The sequence below is a fragment of the Rhipicephalus microplus genome, chromosome 5 (assembly GCF_043290135.1).
Source record: "Rhipicephalus microplus isolate Deutch F79 chromosome 5, USDA_Rmic, whole genome shotgun sequence".
Taxonomy (NCBI): domain Eukaryota; kingdom Metazoa; phylum Arthropoda; class Arachnida; order Ixodida; family Ixodidae; genus Rhipicephalus; species Rhipicephalus microplus.
Window position 1 is genome coordinate 142,669,090 of NC_134704.1, and position 16,125 is coordinate 142,685,214.

The 16,125-nt window shown below is 41.7% G+C and overlaps 1 protein-coding gene across 1 annotated transcript; it reads left to right on the plus strand.

The window, feature by feature from the left end:
• The first annotated feature begins 54 nt into the window (after window positions 1-54).
• Window positions 55-15,345, plus strand: mRpL17 (mitochondrial ribosomal protein L17). Its single transcript, XM_037425038.2, has 4 exons — window positions 55-276; window positions 2,744-2,815; window positions 9,325-9,493; window positions 15,088-15,345. Exons 1-4 carry the CDS (start codon window positions 85-87, stop codon window positions 15,300-15,302), a joined length of 648 nt encoding a protein of 215 aa, XP_037280935.2. The 5' UTR covers window positions 55-84; the 3' UTR covers window positions 15,303-15,345.
• Window positions 15,346-16,125: the final 780 nt, after the last annotated feature.

Consider the following 16,125-nt stretch of genomic DNA (forward strand, 5'->3'; position numbering starts at 1 on the left):
TTTTATTTATTTTTTGTGAAAAAAGTGCTTTTAAGTTTTTCTGCGGAGCCTCAATGGCAGCCGCCTGCGCGTTGAAGGGCGAGCATGGCGGACGCTACCCGGCTGATTCCGGCGCTAAGGCACGTCGTTAAGCACAGACATCGCAAGCTTACCACACCTAAAGGTTCACTCGGCCGCGTAGAGAAGATAAGGGCAACGCTTACGGCCCTTTTCAAGCACGAACGGATCGAACTCAATCACCCACGGGCGGACGAAGTGCGGGGATATGCCGAGCGGGTGAGGATGCTCCAAGTTCATTTGAGAGGCCAGTTTTGGAAAAAGAAACCACTACACCGATAAGCGTGTGCCGCCTGTTCACATTTGCCGGCGAGAGGGTGTTCTTACAATATGAATCTTCCTGCTGTGTCAACGGCAAGCGCCGTGATCATGATCGCTGACTGAAAGACTATTCGTTTTCTCTGAAAACGAGCCTGATACTTGAATGTTCGCGCAAGTAAACACTTGTCTGGTTGTATATAGCCAGCATTCATGTCGAAGCAGAGCATCGTCAGTGCCTGACTGTGGAAATCTGACGTTGGAATGGATGTTGCTTGCTGGCTCGCTTGCTCTTTATCCAAGGTATTAGCCGCTACGAGGGATTGGCCAAATAAATTGAATTTTCATATACTTCATGTGGGGGAATCACCAATCTGGTGGATAAGGAAGAATGAACCCAGAAGTTTGGTTTGACATGCACATTAGAGAGCTGCAGTGTATGGATCAGTGCGACACAATTGAAGGTTACTACCAAGGTTTGGCTAGTGAATTGCATTAACTCGATAATGCATCCCAGGAAAGTGGCGCAAACATATCTCTATGGTTGTGCCCTCGATTCGAAGTGAAAGTGTACGAGGAACTGTAAGGCCAAAGCCAATTCTACGATAAATGCTTCCCAAGATTGTTCTAAAAAAGTAGCACATTGTCATGACAGACAGAAGTGTTTGGTGTTTACCGAAGGTGCAGAAAAGGGTAATGCCTAAGTAAGCGTTTGGACAAATAATCTGATTGTGGTATACTCTAGGGATATGTCAATCCTGCTTGTGTTACAGCATGGGTGTAATCGCCATCTGTACACACCCAAAGTGTTAGCATGTTAGACTTCTTAATGCAACGACAGTGCATTAGTAGGCTAAGGTGCTGTAGTAATGGCAGTACTGTTAGGAGATGCATTTGCTAGACTGTCAAGTGCATCTGTTTCGGATGGGCAGGAACTTAACAATGTAATAGCTACTGCAGAATGCAAGAATAAATGGCCACAGGCTTTTTGAGGCAATTTACCGGAGGTGAAAATTACTGTTGTAATGCTGCAGCTAAGTTTTTTTTTTCCTAGAATATTATCTATAATTGCATTCAAGTGAAAAGACGTAATGTGTGTTTATTGCTCTCAATTTTTTCTTGTACAAAGTTTGTACAATGTTTCATAGAGCCAGCACAACACAGCCTTCACTGTTCACTTCAGGTATGCCTTCAGCTTTTTGTTTTCCAGGTTTCACTTGTCATGCATGGCTTTTCATGCTTATAACACCGGTATGTGATAAGCAAAACAAACTGCCTCAGGCATTAGTACTTCTGTGACCTGAATACAGTGAAAACATCAAGAGAGATTTATTATGGCAGAAAAGCCCAAGTCAGTGTTGTGACCTACATCTCCAACGACAAAAAGCTTGATCAGAAAGCTAGCAGGCTTGACACCTTCCACTTTATGTAATCGCAACTGAAAACAAAGAAGTTTCTTGTACATGTATCAAATTTTCACTCTGCTGTGAACATTTTTTACACAGGTGTAGATTCGAGACTTACCAAGTGATTAATCTGGTGTGCAAGAATTGAAAAAGTTACGGAAGTTCATCTTTTCTGACCTCTGTGTGGCGAGGTGTACGGCAAAAAAAATTGGTGATCATTTACTTGGACCTCACACTGACTTTTAGACAGACCACTGGGCACCCTTCCTGTCTGTGTCATGGAAGCACTTGCTAAACACTTTTGTGTTCAACTGATAGTAAAGAAGCAGAGCACAACACCCTATGCTTCACAACATGCAAGGAAGTAATAGTTAAGAAATACTAGCATTTGTACGTACTTGCTGAAAATTTTGGTCTTGCCCTCTCTGCTCTTCAAATATGAACTTTATTCTTAACATTTAGCAAGCACGCCAGGTGCATGCAGAAACATTATGCGAGAGAAAAAGTTGTGGACAAGTACTGACTTGCGCTACAAGTTTCTTTTTCTCGAGCAATACAGAATATTTATATATACGTGAAAGACTCGTTACATGTGTCGCATTGCAATTGCATCAAGGGGCGTAAATTTAACAAGAACGACTATATCGTCGAAGGAAAACTATTAAAGTGGAAACATAGATTCTGCTTATGGCTTTGTGTGTATAAGTTGCATCATATCATAAATAATCCTTTATTTAGTAGGAATTTAGCACCCGTCCGTTGTATCAATTTTTTCTGCTATTTCCTCTCTGTGCTATGATGTAACGTCATAACTAACATTGAAACAATTGGCTCAATCTCGAGCATTTTTATGCCACGTACATTCTGGTTTAAAACTCATTGCCCCTGTCACAATCCAACTTTAGGGTGCTGTTAACACAGTATCATGTTATACTACGCAGTAAAGCAACCCGTGATGTTAGAACCTGTGATATAGAATATTCGTTGCACTTCTACCACGATTGGTGCTGCCCTTTATCCAGCTGATTTCAGAAGCGATTCGATATGGCGACTGCCACGTCCGGACCATGGAGCTCGCGGACTACTGGATAAACGTATGTGGCATTGCTTTTTCTTTTCACACCTATCTTAGCAACAGGTGCCATTAGGGAATGATTTAGTGAGCAACTTGTTTCAGTAAAAGTGGCTTCATTAAAAGAACCGTAACCAGCTTTAGAAATTAACTAGAAAGATGCATAAGTATTTGGTACGGTGTGTATTGTCATCCCTAGTGTCTGCTTAGAGATTCTTTTTTGTGTGCACGAGATAGGTACACCCAGAAACGGTGCATTGAATGGAATAACTTCAGATACAGCTGTCTATACCAGCCGGGTGACATCTAGACCGCACTGAACGAAATAACTTAAGATATAGTGAACCAATGTGCAGAGATCTAGCAAGAATCTTAAGAACACATTAAGTAGAATAATTTAGGTCATTGTTGACTGTACCTAAAGCTTTGAGATCCACAATAAACGTGCGGAGACTTCTGTGGGTTCCCTGATAGTCTTGAGTTATGTGCTGTATCGAGATTGCCGAGGCTGGCGAAACATGCGTAGGTAACGTTGCAAAGGCGATAAGATAAAGCAAGAGAGCTCATTAACAAGTTTTGACTGAAACATTACGAGTGACATGCTGCCTTGCTTAGAGGAATGGCTCCTCAAATGAATGCATGTGCATCCCATGATCAGCTGCCGTGAGAAATCCTATTCGTGTTGCAAATAGCAGGATAAATTTATTACATATGCTTCACTAATGTTGAAATTTTAAATGAAAATTTTATATGTTGGTCATAAAAAGGAAACTTGAATGATCGCAGAATGTGCGCAAAATTTTATCTGCGACTCGAAGTTTATCTGTGGCCCCAGTATAGTCCCTTTGAATGCTTAAGGGTCCTGCTGCCCTTTTCCAAGTAACCATCGAAAGGCTTCATGCTGTTGCAAGAAATTTTTAGAATATCTTAAGTACAAGCAGCGTTGAAAATTTTAGTTTTGCGCTGTAATTGCTTTCTCTCTTCGCGATGAGTGCACTGGAAGCTAAGCAGGGAGCGATGGCATGGGTGAAGGAAGTTGCGCCAGGAAAGCGTCATGACCTTGAGTATGCTTCTTTTTTTTTTCTATGCATGAACACACAAGTACATGGTGGCTATTTGCGGCAGTTGTGGTAACTTTGCAGCTCATGATGCTTAAATCAGCCAGTGGCTGTGAATTTGGATATATGGCATCATTTGTAGAAAGGAGATGTAACAATTTCTAGCTGACTTTGAGAATTAACGGTTAATTCCAAGCTGCATGCTGCACATTGTTTGGCTCGTGTGTTCTCAGGGGCTTTTACTACCAACAGCAGTATTTTCTGACCATGCTAAAAAAGTGTTGCAGACTCCCTTTAAACACGTGTTACACATAAAGACCCATGGGTAAAACCAAACTTACGAATTACACAAATGGTTCAAGTGCTGTGCAATGTTGTTTGTACTTTCCGAAGTCCTTTGCTTTCATGTGGGACTCACCAGTAAACTTTGACAGTTAAGTTTTACTTGTGTCCTCATTGATGGCATGTTCATACGGTAAATGTCATTATTCACCTCCAAGGAGACACTTACGACCTATGCAGGTGTTGTCTGGTATGTCTCTCATAATCATAATGGTGGGTTTGGGACGTTAAACCCCACAAATCAATCAAGTGATGTCTCGTAACAACCAAACAGCCAGCTACTCTTCAAGGCAGTGATGGGGAAGGAATCAAAATCCAAGCTTATGTTCTGGGTAATAGACTCACCACTGTTTTCAAGGACTGTTGACACAGCCGCAAATTGATTGAGCATCCTCTGCTGTCATGGCAACTATGGGAAGAGGCAGGGTCACATAGTGAGAAAGCGATCTTATTTATTAGATGCTTCAAGAGTATGCTAGTAGTGCCCTTTGATCTCTGTTCGAACTACTGGAAAGGACTGTCAGAGTGTAGCGATAGTGCCCCCATGCCATCGACCACTTGAAAGTGTAACAAACACAAGGAGTTTCACAAAACGTCTATTGCGATAAAGTCATTGTATTAGCGCACAAAAGCACTCATGCCAACTTGCACATGCACACTAACTTGAGCATGTACAAGCACATACTCATGAAAAGTACTCGTGGATTTATCAGGACAATTTAGGGTTGAGTTGCCTTCATCAAACTTTTTATTTAAAACTAGATGAATGACCCCTTGCTATTCCGATGTTTTGTTCCTCTTGGGGTGATCTCATCGGTGATTGTTATTCGGAAAATATTTCACATTAGAGCTATGCACTACTCTCACACCTGAATGAAATGAAAATGGATATACTGAAATATTGGTCATAGTATTGCATCCAACAAAGAAAATGAGCCTCTAAACTTCCACTTCTTTCCTGGTTATAACAAAGTAATTGTAAAACAGTCTTGCAATAAAAACAGTGTTATAAATTCATGTTTACAACAAACTTATTTTTGTTTAAGATGTAACTTTGTTATAGTGAGGTCTGAGTGCATTTAATCCGAGTATCCATTGAATACACAGAATGCTTCATGATTCCTTGTTTTTATTTTTAAAATATTTGCACGTCCTTAGAACCTTATCTAGTGAGGCAAGTCTAGCTGTACTATTCGAGGAGCTAGAGGACATCAAATGGTATGTAATAGGGCTCAGTGATGTTAGGAGCATATATGAGGCCTATACAGAGCGGGCACGTCTTTGCTGTCGGGGTTTGGCGGACAGAAAAGAACTGGAGTAGAGTTCTTTATCCACTGAAACATAGAGGAATACTATAGCATTAATGAGAGGGTGGTAGGTATCGTAATTAAACTCAATAAGAGATACAAGATGAAGGTGGTACAGGCTTATGCGTTTACGTCCAGCCATGATGACGCGTTAGTTCAAAGCTGCTATGAATACGTGGAATCGGCAATGAGTAAGGTAAAAACACAGTATATTGTACTGATGGAAGACTTCAATGCAAAAGTAGGGAAGAAACAGGCTGAAAACCAGGCAGTAGGAGATTATGGTGTCGGTACTAGAAATGCCAGAGGGGTGCTACAAGTAGAATTCCCAGAACGCAATAATTTACGGATCTTGAATACCTTCTACCGAAAGCGAGAGAACCGTAAGTGGACATGGAGGAGCCCTATTGGCGAAAATAAGAACGAAATAGACTTTATAATGAGTGCACATCTAGGCATCGTGCAGGATGTGTAAGTGCTTGGCAAGGCATGGCAGTGACCATAGAATGGTACGGTCCCAAATTCACCTAGACTTGAAGAAGGAACAACAGAAACTGATACGCAAGAAGCCAATCAATGAGCTAGCACTGAGAGGAAAAGTACAGGAATTCAGTCTCGCTTCAAAACAGGTACTCAGCTCTTATCGAGAAAAACAGCCTTAACGTAGACGCAATGAATGATCATCTGACGAGCATCATTACGGAGTGTGCAGTGGAAGCTCGAGGTATGGTAGTTAGGCAGGACACTGGCAAGCTGTCTCAGGAAATTGAATCTCATTAAGAAGCGTCGAAGTATGAAAGCCTCAAGTACAACAGACAAAATAGACTTGTTAGAGCTTTCCAAGTTGATTAAAAAACATAAGGTGTGCGATGTAAGAAGGTATAACATGGGGAAAGGTTAACACGCTCTGAAGAATGGAGGAAGCGTCAAAGCAGTGAAGAGGAAACTTGGGATAGGCAAAAACCAGATTTATGCACTAAGGGACAAGGAAGGCAAAGTAACTACCAATATAGATAGGATAGTAAAATTAGGGGAGGAGTTTTACAGAGATCTGCACAGTAGCCAACACAACCACGACCTTAATATAAGAACTAGCAGTAACCAAGATGACACCCCACCAGTAATGATAGAAGAAGTCGGAAAAGCCTTGGAGAGCATGCAAAGAGGCAAAGCTGTTGGTGAGGATCAGGTAACATCAGATATGCTGAAAGATGGAGGACAGATTGTGTTAAAGAAACTAGGGACCCTGTTTAGGAGCTGTCTCCTGACAGGAAGAGTACCAGAATCTTGGAAGAATGCTAACATCATCCCAATACATAAGAAAGGAGATGACAAGGACTTGAAGAATTACAGGCCGATCAGCTTGCTCTCCGTAGTATACAAGCTATTTACAAAGGTAATTGCTAGCAGAATTAAGATATTAGAATTCTACCAACCAAAGGAACAAGCAGGATTTCGAACAGGCTGCTCAGCAATCGACTACATTCATACTATCAATCGGGTAATAGAGAAATGCTCAGAATATAGCCAATCACTATACATAGCCTTCATAGATTATGAGAAGGCGTTTGATTCAGTAGAAATATCAGCCGTCATGCAGACACTGCAGTATCAGGGTGTCGATGAAGTATATATAAACATCCTGGAAGAAATCTACAGGGGATCAACTGCTACCATAGTGCTTCATAAAGAGAGCAACAGAATACCAATCAAGAAGGTTGTAAGGCAGGGGGACACAATCTCCCCTATGCTATTTACCGCTTTCTTACAGGACGTTTTCAGAAGCCTAGAATGGGAACAGTGAGGGATAAGAGTTAATGAAGAGTACCTTAGTAACCTGCACTTCCCCAATGACATTGCATTGCTGAGTAACTCAGGGGACGAATTGCAACTCATAATTACGGAGTTAGATAAGGAGAGCAGAAAAGTAGGTCTTAAAGTTAATCTGCAGAAAACGAAAGTAATGTACAGTAACCTGGAAAGGGAGCAGCGCTTTGATATAGGTAATAGTCTACTTGAAGTTGTAAAAGACTATGTCTACTTAGGGCAGGTAAGAACCGCGGAGCCGAACCACAAGATTGAAGTAACTAGAAGAATAAGAATGGGGTGGAGCACATTTGGCAAGCACTCTAAAATTATGACAAGTAGATTGCCACTATCCCTCAGGAGGAAGGTATATAACAGCTGTATCCTGCCGGTACTTAGCTGCAGAGCAGAAGCATGGAGACTTTTGAAGAGGGTTCAGCTTAAATTGAGGACGGCGCAGCGAGCAACGGAAAGAAATATGGTAGGTGTAACCTTAAGAGACAAGAAGAGAGTAGAGTGTATTAGGGAACAAACGGGGGTTAAGGATATCATAGTTGAAATCAAGAAGAAGAAATGGAGATGGGTTGGGCATGTAGTGCACAGACATGACAATCGCTGGTCATTAAGAATAACTAACTGGATTCCCAGAGAAGGCAAGAGGCTTAGGGGGAGACAGAAGGTTAGGTGGGCCGATGAGATTAAGAAGTTTGCTGGTATAGATTGGCAGTAAGAAGCATAGGACCGAGTTGACTGGCGGAACATGGGAGAGGCCTTTGACCTGCAGTAGACGTAGTCAGGCTGATGATGAGAAAGAACCATGCTATAGCGGCATTTGCTTCGGGGTGTCGTGGCATATCTGGAAAGCTGTGCTTTTGCGGGTTGCACGCATTGCAATTTGTCACAGAGCTGGCAATGTGGCCGCCATATTTTAGGCACCATTTATGGACTATCGTGGAGTGACCCGGCAAGTTTTTTTCGCCAGGCACTGCGTTTCATCTCTTGCTCTCATGAGCGAAGCGTAGCGCTCTTTGAATGGGCTACGGAGACATGTAGTTCAATATAGCCGCAAGTCCACTTATTTTGGTAGTACAGTAAAAGCTTATTAATTCGAATGTGAAGGGGACTATGAAATTTTTCGAGTTAGTTGGCAGGCACTAGAATGAGCAGACATCGCACCACACTGCGTGGGCAGAACCCACAAAAGCCACCTCTGGACTCGTCGCAAAGTAGGTGCTATGGCACGCTTGTGGCAGGTGATTTCATAAATTAAGTTCATGGAGCTCTGAACGGCAAACAGAATTAAGTTATCAATTGGTGATATACCACGAACAAGCACCGACACACGAGGAGTGAGTGCTAATGTCAAAGTATGCAACGCTATTTCTGTCCCACTACTCCTATATTTACATGGTATTTAACACAATGATAATTTAAAATAATCAGTAAAATGAATTTACTTGTCTTTTATTTGTTGCAGCTGAGCATCATTTGCAGCTTATCAAAAAGCTCCAGCGAAGCGTCCAAGTTCACATCTGCTGAGAAATGCTGCTGTTTCCTTGTATTGCATCTCTAGTTAATTAGGTTTGGTTTAGTTTTGTAATGCATTGCGATCAGTCTGGGCCAATTCTGGGATGAGTTATGAAAAGCAGGGGCTCTCAGTTCATAGCGATAGTTATAGGGCGAGAACAGAAGGATGACAAAGAGAGCAGAACAACGACAAAGTTCTCGCGCTATATTTATCATCATGTCATTCCAATTAGCCCAAACAATCACACCTTTCAATTCACTTTGATTGTTGCGGAGATGAACACGTTCGAATTATCTGTAGTTTTCTCCCATAGAAATATGTGGGGCTGTGGCAGGACCAGCGCGTCAGTTCGAATTAACAGGCTTTTACTGTACATGAAGCAGGTATTCCTGCGAGCTAGACTCGTAGTCTGTCTGGAAGCATTTTTAAATAGAAAAACGTCCAGCACATCATTTCATTCGTTCACATTCTTCGCATTTTTTGTGCACAGGAGAAGCAGTTGGTGCACAAGCTGTTCAAGGTGTTGGCACCACGCTTTGCTACCTACGAGGGCTCGTACACGCGCGTCCACATACTGCCCACGCCTTTCAACTACAACTTCAACTGCCCTGGGCCAGGACCCCACTATAAATACAACTGGGTTGCCCTGGAGCTCAAAGGTAAAGGGAACAGTTGTGTGGGCCACGTCCACAGGGAATCGGGAAGGGGGGGAGGGGGCAGCGTTTGAAAGCAACGCATCATTTCATGAGCCAGTAGGCACGTTCACTGTATCTGTCGGTCTCACTTCCTATGCCGATATCTCAATGTAGCAAGGGCGTGCGAATAGGGAATTTCGGAAGCGAATGGAATGTGAATGAACTTATGATGAGACTGGATCAAATACGAATAGTAGTCGAATGATGTTTCAATAGTAAGTAGACAACTTTCAAAACAGTCTTAGAACAGCACAACATTTTATTTTAAAGTAACATTCACTGACTTTCTCCTAAGATAGTTTTAATTGACTCGAAGTTCCAGTTATGAAAATTAAAAAGAGCTCATACACAGCAGGAGCTAGAGCCTTCGTAACGTTTTGTAACTGTAGGTTCAAATACAGCATTCACCAACGTTATTTATGTGAGACTTTGTTGTCTGATTTTAAATAAAATTAGGACTCAGAAACTAAACGATTTTCAATCAAACACCGCGGATACAGCTAAAGATATAACGAAGCAGATCGATCTGTCGTCACAACACCACCTACGTACCGAAAGCATGTAACAATCGGCGTTTAAATCTACATCTGCAAGAACAATTTATGTAAAGCAACACTTGCGACTGTAATGAAGCGGAAAGCAGTTCTAGTCCTCATCTTCAGTCATTACAAGATAAAGGGTACAACTTCAGCATAGTAAAAAGTGAGTAGGAGTGAATGTTTTAGAAGAAAGATGTTCGTTGATCTCGCTATCAATATAGTGTCAGTAGTCTTGTAAAAGCTTGGGCTACATGCAGATCACATTAGGGGTTAAGAGAAAAAAATGACATTTAGCCGTTCCAAACTTTTGTTGTTTTAAAATTCTCTTGTTATTCGAAAACTATTTGAAAAATATTCAGTATTTTGAATATTTTTGAATATGTGTAACAGGATTCATCATTCAAAATTGTCCAATGTTCGCACACTTGTACAATATATGTATTGGACTCGCAGATTGGAGCAGGACAATTTAGGGCTAAGTAATGGTCGTACTACTTTCACTTCCGCCGTCTTCGGTTTGAGACATATCGGCACGATTTCAACTGATCGGAGCCAGCATTATCTGTAGCGACCACGCCACAATGTTATCTTGAGCTATTGTGCATACCAGTTGTTACATTAAAAGAAATGTAATGTAATGTGTTTGAATCCGTGAGCACTGTACAATATGCTCTACAACATTTCTTGTCAGTACAGTGGGAGCTATAGCAATGAAACAACCACTTGCATGCTGCTGTGGCAAAAAGTAGTATACTTCAGTTTACTGATAATTTTCTCATATCCCTAGCTGAAATAAATGCTGCCATATTGATTAGGTGACTCAAACAGTTGTAGGAAAAATAGTTATTGTTCGCTTTTGGGAATTCTTTTCTTTTCTGTCGATTTCTTAGACAGCACCACCTTTTCATCTTGCCCATTTTACAAGGTAAAAGGGCATCTGTGACGTGATTAGGTCCGTGTGTAACAACAAATACGCTGGGCAAGTTCGTACGATACCACTAAAGGCAGCGCAAAAACATGGACACCATAAAAGGAGCACGCATACACAGGGCTAACTATCAATACAGATTAGTTGAAGAAAACACAGGCATATATATTTGTGAAAATAAACACATGATCCTAAACAACAATTTAATTTAGAGTCCTATCAAGTTATTTCCTCATTGCCAATCTGTATATTTCTTCTTGTTGTTTTTGATCATGCGTTTATTTTTATGAATGTATATGCATGTGTGTTCTTCAGTAAATCAGTCACGAGGTGTTCTGTTCATGTGTTATATACATTACCTGTTTTTCAATAAAAATTCATTTGAAAGTCAGTGGTGCACTGTGTACACTTCTAGTCTGTGTTTGTGTATTTAGCACTGTTAGCCACGATGTATCTGCTCCAACTCGCCCGGTTTTCCATCTTACCTAATAAATCCGAGTTGATAGTTAGCGCTGTGTACATGTGCACTTTTTTTGTATCCGTGTTTTTCGTGTGGCCCTATAACCCATTGAGGGTCGATTTTTTTTTTTTTTTGAAAATGCACTTTCAAATTGTGCATTTTTTCATTGCTGGAAATAAAATTGTTCAAGCGATTCTATTAAAGAAAAAAATGTCTAAAATACTTATAAGTCACCGTAAAGGGACAAAAGAATATTGCTACATACACAGGGTTTCTTCTTGAGTAAAATCAAGTGACACCCTTAAAAAAACGCTGATACTATTTTTCGTGTATAAAAATTGTGCACTGTGAAAGCACTGGTGGGGAATAGCCTAGCCACCTGTGACCCAGTCCGCATGCTTGCATGCATGCTTTCATGTCGCTCAATCATCATCGTCATCATCAAAGTCTGAACACGTAAGTGAATCAAATTCTGATTCGGCATCTGGAGAACAGTCCACATCGGAAGAATTGCCGCTCAACTCTCTAACAGCAATGTGACCAGTGTGCACTTCCATAGTGTAAGCGAACTGCATGAGTAAGTGCAGGGAAAAAAACTCTGTGGTTGTGTACCCGTTTAGTAAGCAAAGTGAGTGAAAAAACTATAATAATCCTTTGTCTTATCACCAGCAGGACGGAGTTAGCTCCCCATAATGGGAAACGCAACTACGGCAGCATCTATTGTTATGTTATGTCTTTAGTGCAATAGCGTTAGAGAGATCGTTTCACAGAAGTGTGGGTGTCTGCGACGTTGCCTGTGAGCGAAAAATCGAAAAAGATGGAAATACATTCAAACCTCATTATAACAGGGTCACATCTGCCAGGAAAATGCTTTATTACATCTGAAAATTCATTATAAGTGATTATAAGTAATACTATATCTATGGCAAAGCTATTGGTCACTTACTTCATTATTGACTTCTTTATAACCAATGATTCGTTATATCCCAATTTGTTATATAGAGGTCTGAGTGTAAAATAAATAATGAAAAGATCGAACGCAGGTCATTAACGTGGCAAGCAGGTGTTCTACCGCATAGCCATGCATCTGCTTTAAAATACAGACAAGATAACTTCCTCTGCATGGAAGTGCAGTGAAATTAACTTTGATGCTTTACAAACACCCGTTTCGTGTATACAGGCTTTACGATACATCTAATATTGCAGTAATAATGTGTGGTACAAGTGTAAGTAACCATCGGGCGTCGGAACATGGGATATAACGACTTCTTGGTTAAAAGCCAGCCACCCACTTAAAAGGCACACACGTTACTGTGCGTGTCCCCTCAAGAACACGTAGTGTGCGCTTACCAAGTTTGAAAATATCTCAGGCGCATAATTGGCCACGGTTGAGAGCATGGTACCCATTACACAGAATGCAGCCATTTGTAAAAGCTTCACTGACACAAGCCAATTTCAAGTATTTGAAGTAGGCACCAAAGACACGGTATCGCTATCACGCTCGTCTCTTAAAGATGAAGTTTAAGGGTCCCTCAACTTTTTTGCATACCGATTAAAAGACGAAGAGTTAGGAGAGGAAGAACTGCACAGACACACAACAACGTAACAATGAACGGTTACCAACTTGCCCAAGCAAGTACCCTTGGAAGTTATATTTCCGGTACAGTGTGCTCTCCACGGCAGCATCATCTGTGTAACTTAGCTCCGCATGGAAACATCTGTAATCACGCCCTTTAGGAGCAATAACTGAGAGAGTAACAAGCGGTCAACCAGATAGGCATCAGCATTGTGGACCCAAAAAGTGATGACCACCTGAAAGAGAATACTGAAACCAGCCGCGCGTGTGCGCTTGAATGCCAAGCAAAAGTCGGCCTGCTGCTCTGGAAAAATAACAAAAAAAAGACAATGGAGAAATATTTGCGCATGAAAAAAGTTTCTTGTATTCCTGAAGTGTGGCAGCATATGCCAATTAAGAGACATGATCGAAAAAGGTGCACATTTCAAACATGCAAGCAATGATGTACATGTATGACATAAACCCTTTAATGCCTGTTAGGTGATGTAAACTCTCAAAGTGTTAATGATGACACTGACTTGTGATTCCTCCGCAATGCTGGCGATCGTCCATACACTGCATGCTTCAGGAACCGCACACTGCAAGCAATGGATTCACACAAGTGAAATTCCAGATGTGCAGAAGCCTATTTTATTATTACTTTTGTTTAGAATATGGAAAGAAGGCATGTCATTCGCACGACAAAATGGCCTTCAACCAACACACTGCTTGAAAGGCTGAGCTTAGCAGTTCGTGTAGCCCACAGCCGTCAAGAAGCAATTTTTGCTGCGCACATCAAAGCACCTGCTGCGTGTTTATTTACAAAACTGAGTTAACAGTGTCAAATCGGTATGAAAATTGTGTCCCATGAATGCCGATGTTCATGGATCACAAATAAAGTGCCAAAGTAACCATTCATTTCGTTGGACCTGGTTTGTAGAAGTTACAAATCGATTTCAGTGCACTTATTACGAACTGCACCATTGAGCATGAATTCGCAGGGCTCCTCGCGCTCTTTTTGCAAATTCTGCATGCTTCGAGGCGTACACTGGATGACTGGTCTTTAATGCTGCTACCACGCGATTCTTTTGTTACCTGCAGACTCTTAATGTGTGATTATGGCATGACATGGCTTTATGAAATGCAAAGTAAACAATTTAGGTGCTAATTGTAATAAAACATGAGAAGGTTGCATCGTTCTGAATAAGGCATGAAATTCCTGGGTTCCAAGGAACCTTGTTTGATAAGCTATGTTCTATACCCTTTGATGCCTTAGAGAGGGTTTCACCGCTTTGCCGATCAAACGAGTGCCCCTCCCCCTGCGTCCCCTCTGCTTCGGCATAATTTTTCGCCTTAGCCGAGAAAACGTAGTTACAGTTCAAGCAGATACTAGCTGGCGCAACTGAGTTGCACAGGGGAAGTGCAAGTGCAGGGTTGTTTTGGGAGCAGAGCCTATGTTTTTGCCCGGATTGCGACCCTCGTGCTCTCCTCTTCTAGCGGCTCCCAAGTGGCAGAAGAGAGAACTATGTAGGGCACAAGGCACTCTGAGAATGTTAACTCTTTTGTTACTTTTGCCGAGTATAGTCGGGATATTTTGGAGCAAAGTAGCTGATGATGACTTTACTCGTCATCAACAAAAATTGGTTCCACACGGCACCAGTGGCAACTATACCAGTCAGACTTGTGTGTCTTGACACCAGATGCCTATACTTGCTTGCTTATGTTGCTGCATTACCTTTCATTGCATTGCCATTTTTCATTCTGTTGCCATGCGCTGAAGCCACCTACAAGTTCTCTTTTTTTTTAAACAATTAGTGAAACAAAGTGGCCTCATCATATTAAAGCAATAGTACGATTTCATTCATTCCGAACAAAAACTCTACAGGTTGAGGGAAAGAAATTTTCGGTTAGTTTTGGCACATTTTGCTTTTTTTCTCTCTCTAGCGAAAAGGTTAAAAGAGAACTTCATTCCTTGTTCCGGGTACCTTTCAAAATATCACTCAAGTACTTAAGACGTTCACGTGTGCAGAAATGTTGCATGGCAACCACTCCCCAATGTGCCCTCGACTCTTGCAGGCAACCCGTATCCTCCGATGCCTGGAGCAGTGCCTCGCAACCCGAACTTCCTCCCAAACGTGTTGTTGTCCGAAGCACGCAAGGACGTACACCGGATGCAGTTCCCGGAGAAGGTTGCTCCCGCCCCACCACCTGAACCGGGGACTTCTCTCGTGACCAAAAGGTCGTCTGTTAGAGCGATGATTCCACCTGGAGGCACTCCTTCGGCCAATTAGATGGCATAATGATGTAAATAAACTTTGATAGTGCTTATTACAATAGCTTTGTCTTTCTTTTTGACCAAGTGCAATGAGGCAAGTATCTGATGCCATGTGCACCATGACGTCTTGGATTTTGACAGTGTCTGAGGCCTTCTTAGCTCTTAATTGGTAAATATTAATTAGATTCACCTTTTAATGGGTCATACTGTTAACATATCCAAGTTTCAGGAAATTTCGTTAAGCCAATGTCGCCTAAATACGAGGAATACATCTTGAACTTTGTGACATCGCGGGCCAAGATTTCGGCTCGAAATTGAAAAGTGATGCTCGGACCTTGATTTTCTTATATAATAATTAACTTATGGTGGTGAAATTAATGGCATTAGGGTTCTCAGAGAACACTTTATCAATCTAAACTGATTTATTGTTGAGTCACTGTACTTTAGTGTCCCTTTAAGTTGACTATATCTCTGTAAAGTATAGAAAAAAATCGCCAGGCTTGTGCGGAAGGTGCAGCGCAGTCACAGCGAAAGCTAGAAGAGCGTCCTTTCAAAGCCTTTTCTAAGCACTCATTGGGTAACTCATGCAAGCACACTTGCTGGGTACCCACTACGGCCTTAAAGGGCCACTCGCCAGGCTCCATACCGAATTTTAGTTAGACAGTGGAAGTTGTTGGGTGTTTGATGAGGAACGTTTTGCCACAAAATTTTTTTGAATCGGTTCATTACGAGCAGAGAAAACAGGTTTTTTGAAGCGGCGCGAAACGAGGGTGAGAGGAGACGAGTTCGAAACCCTTGCCGCTCCTCCGCGTAGCCTTCGCAAGCCAAACCTTTTCCCC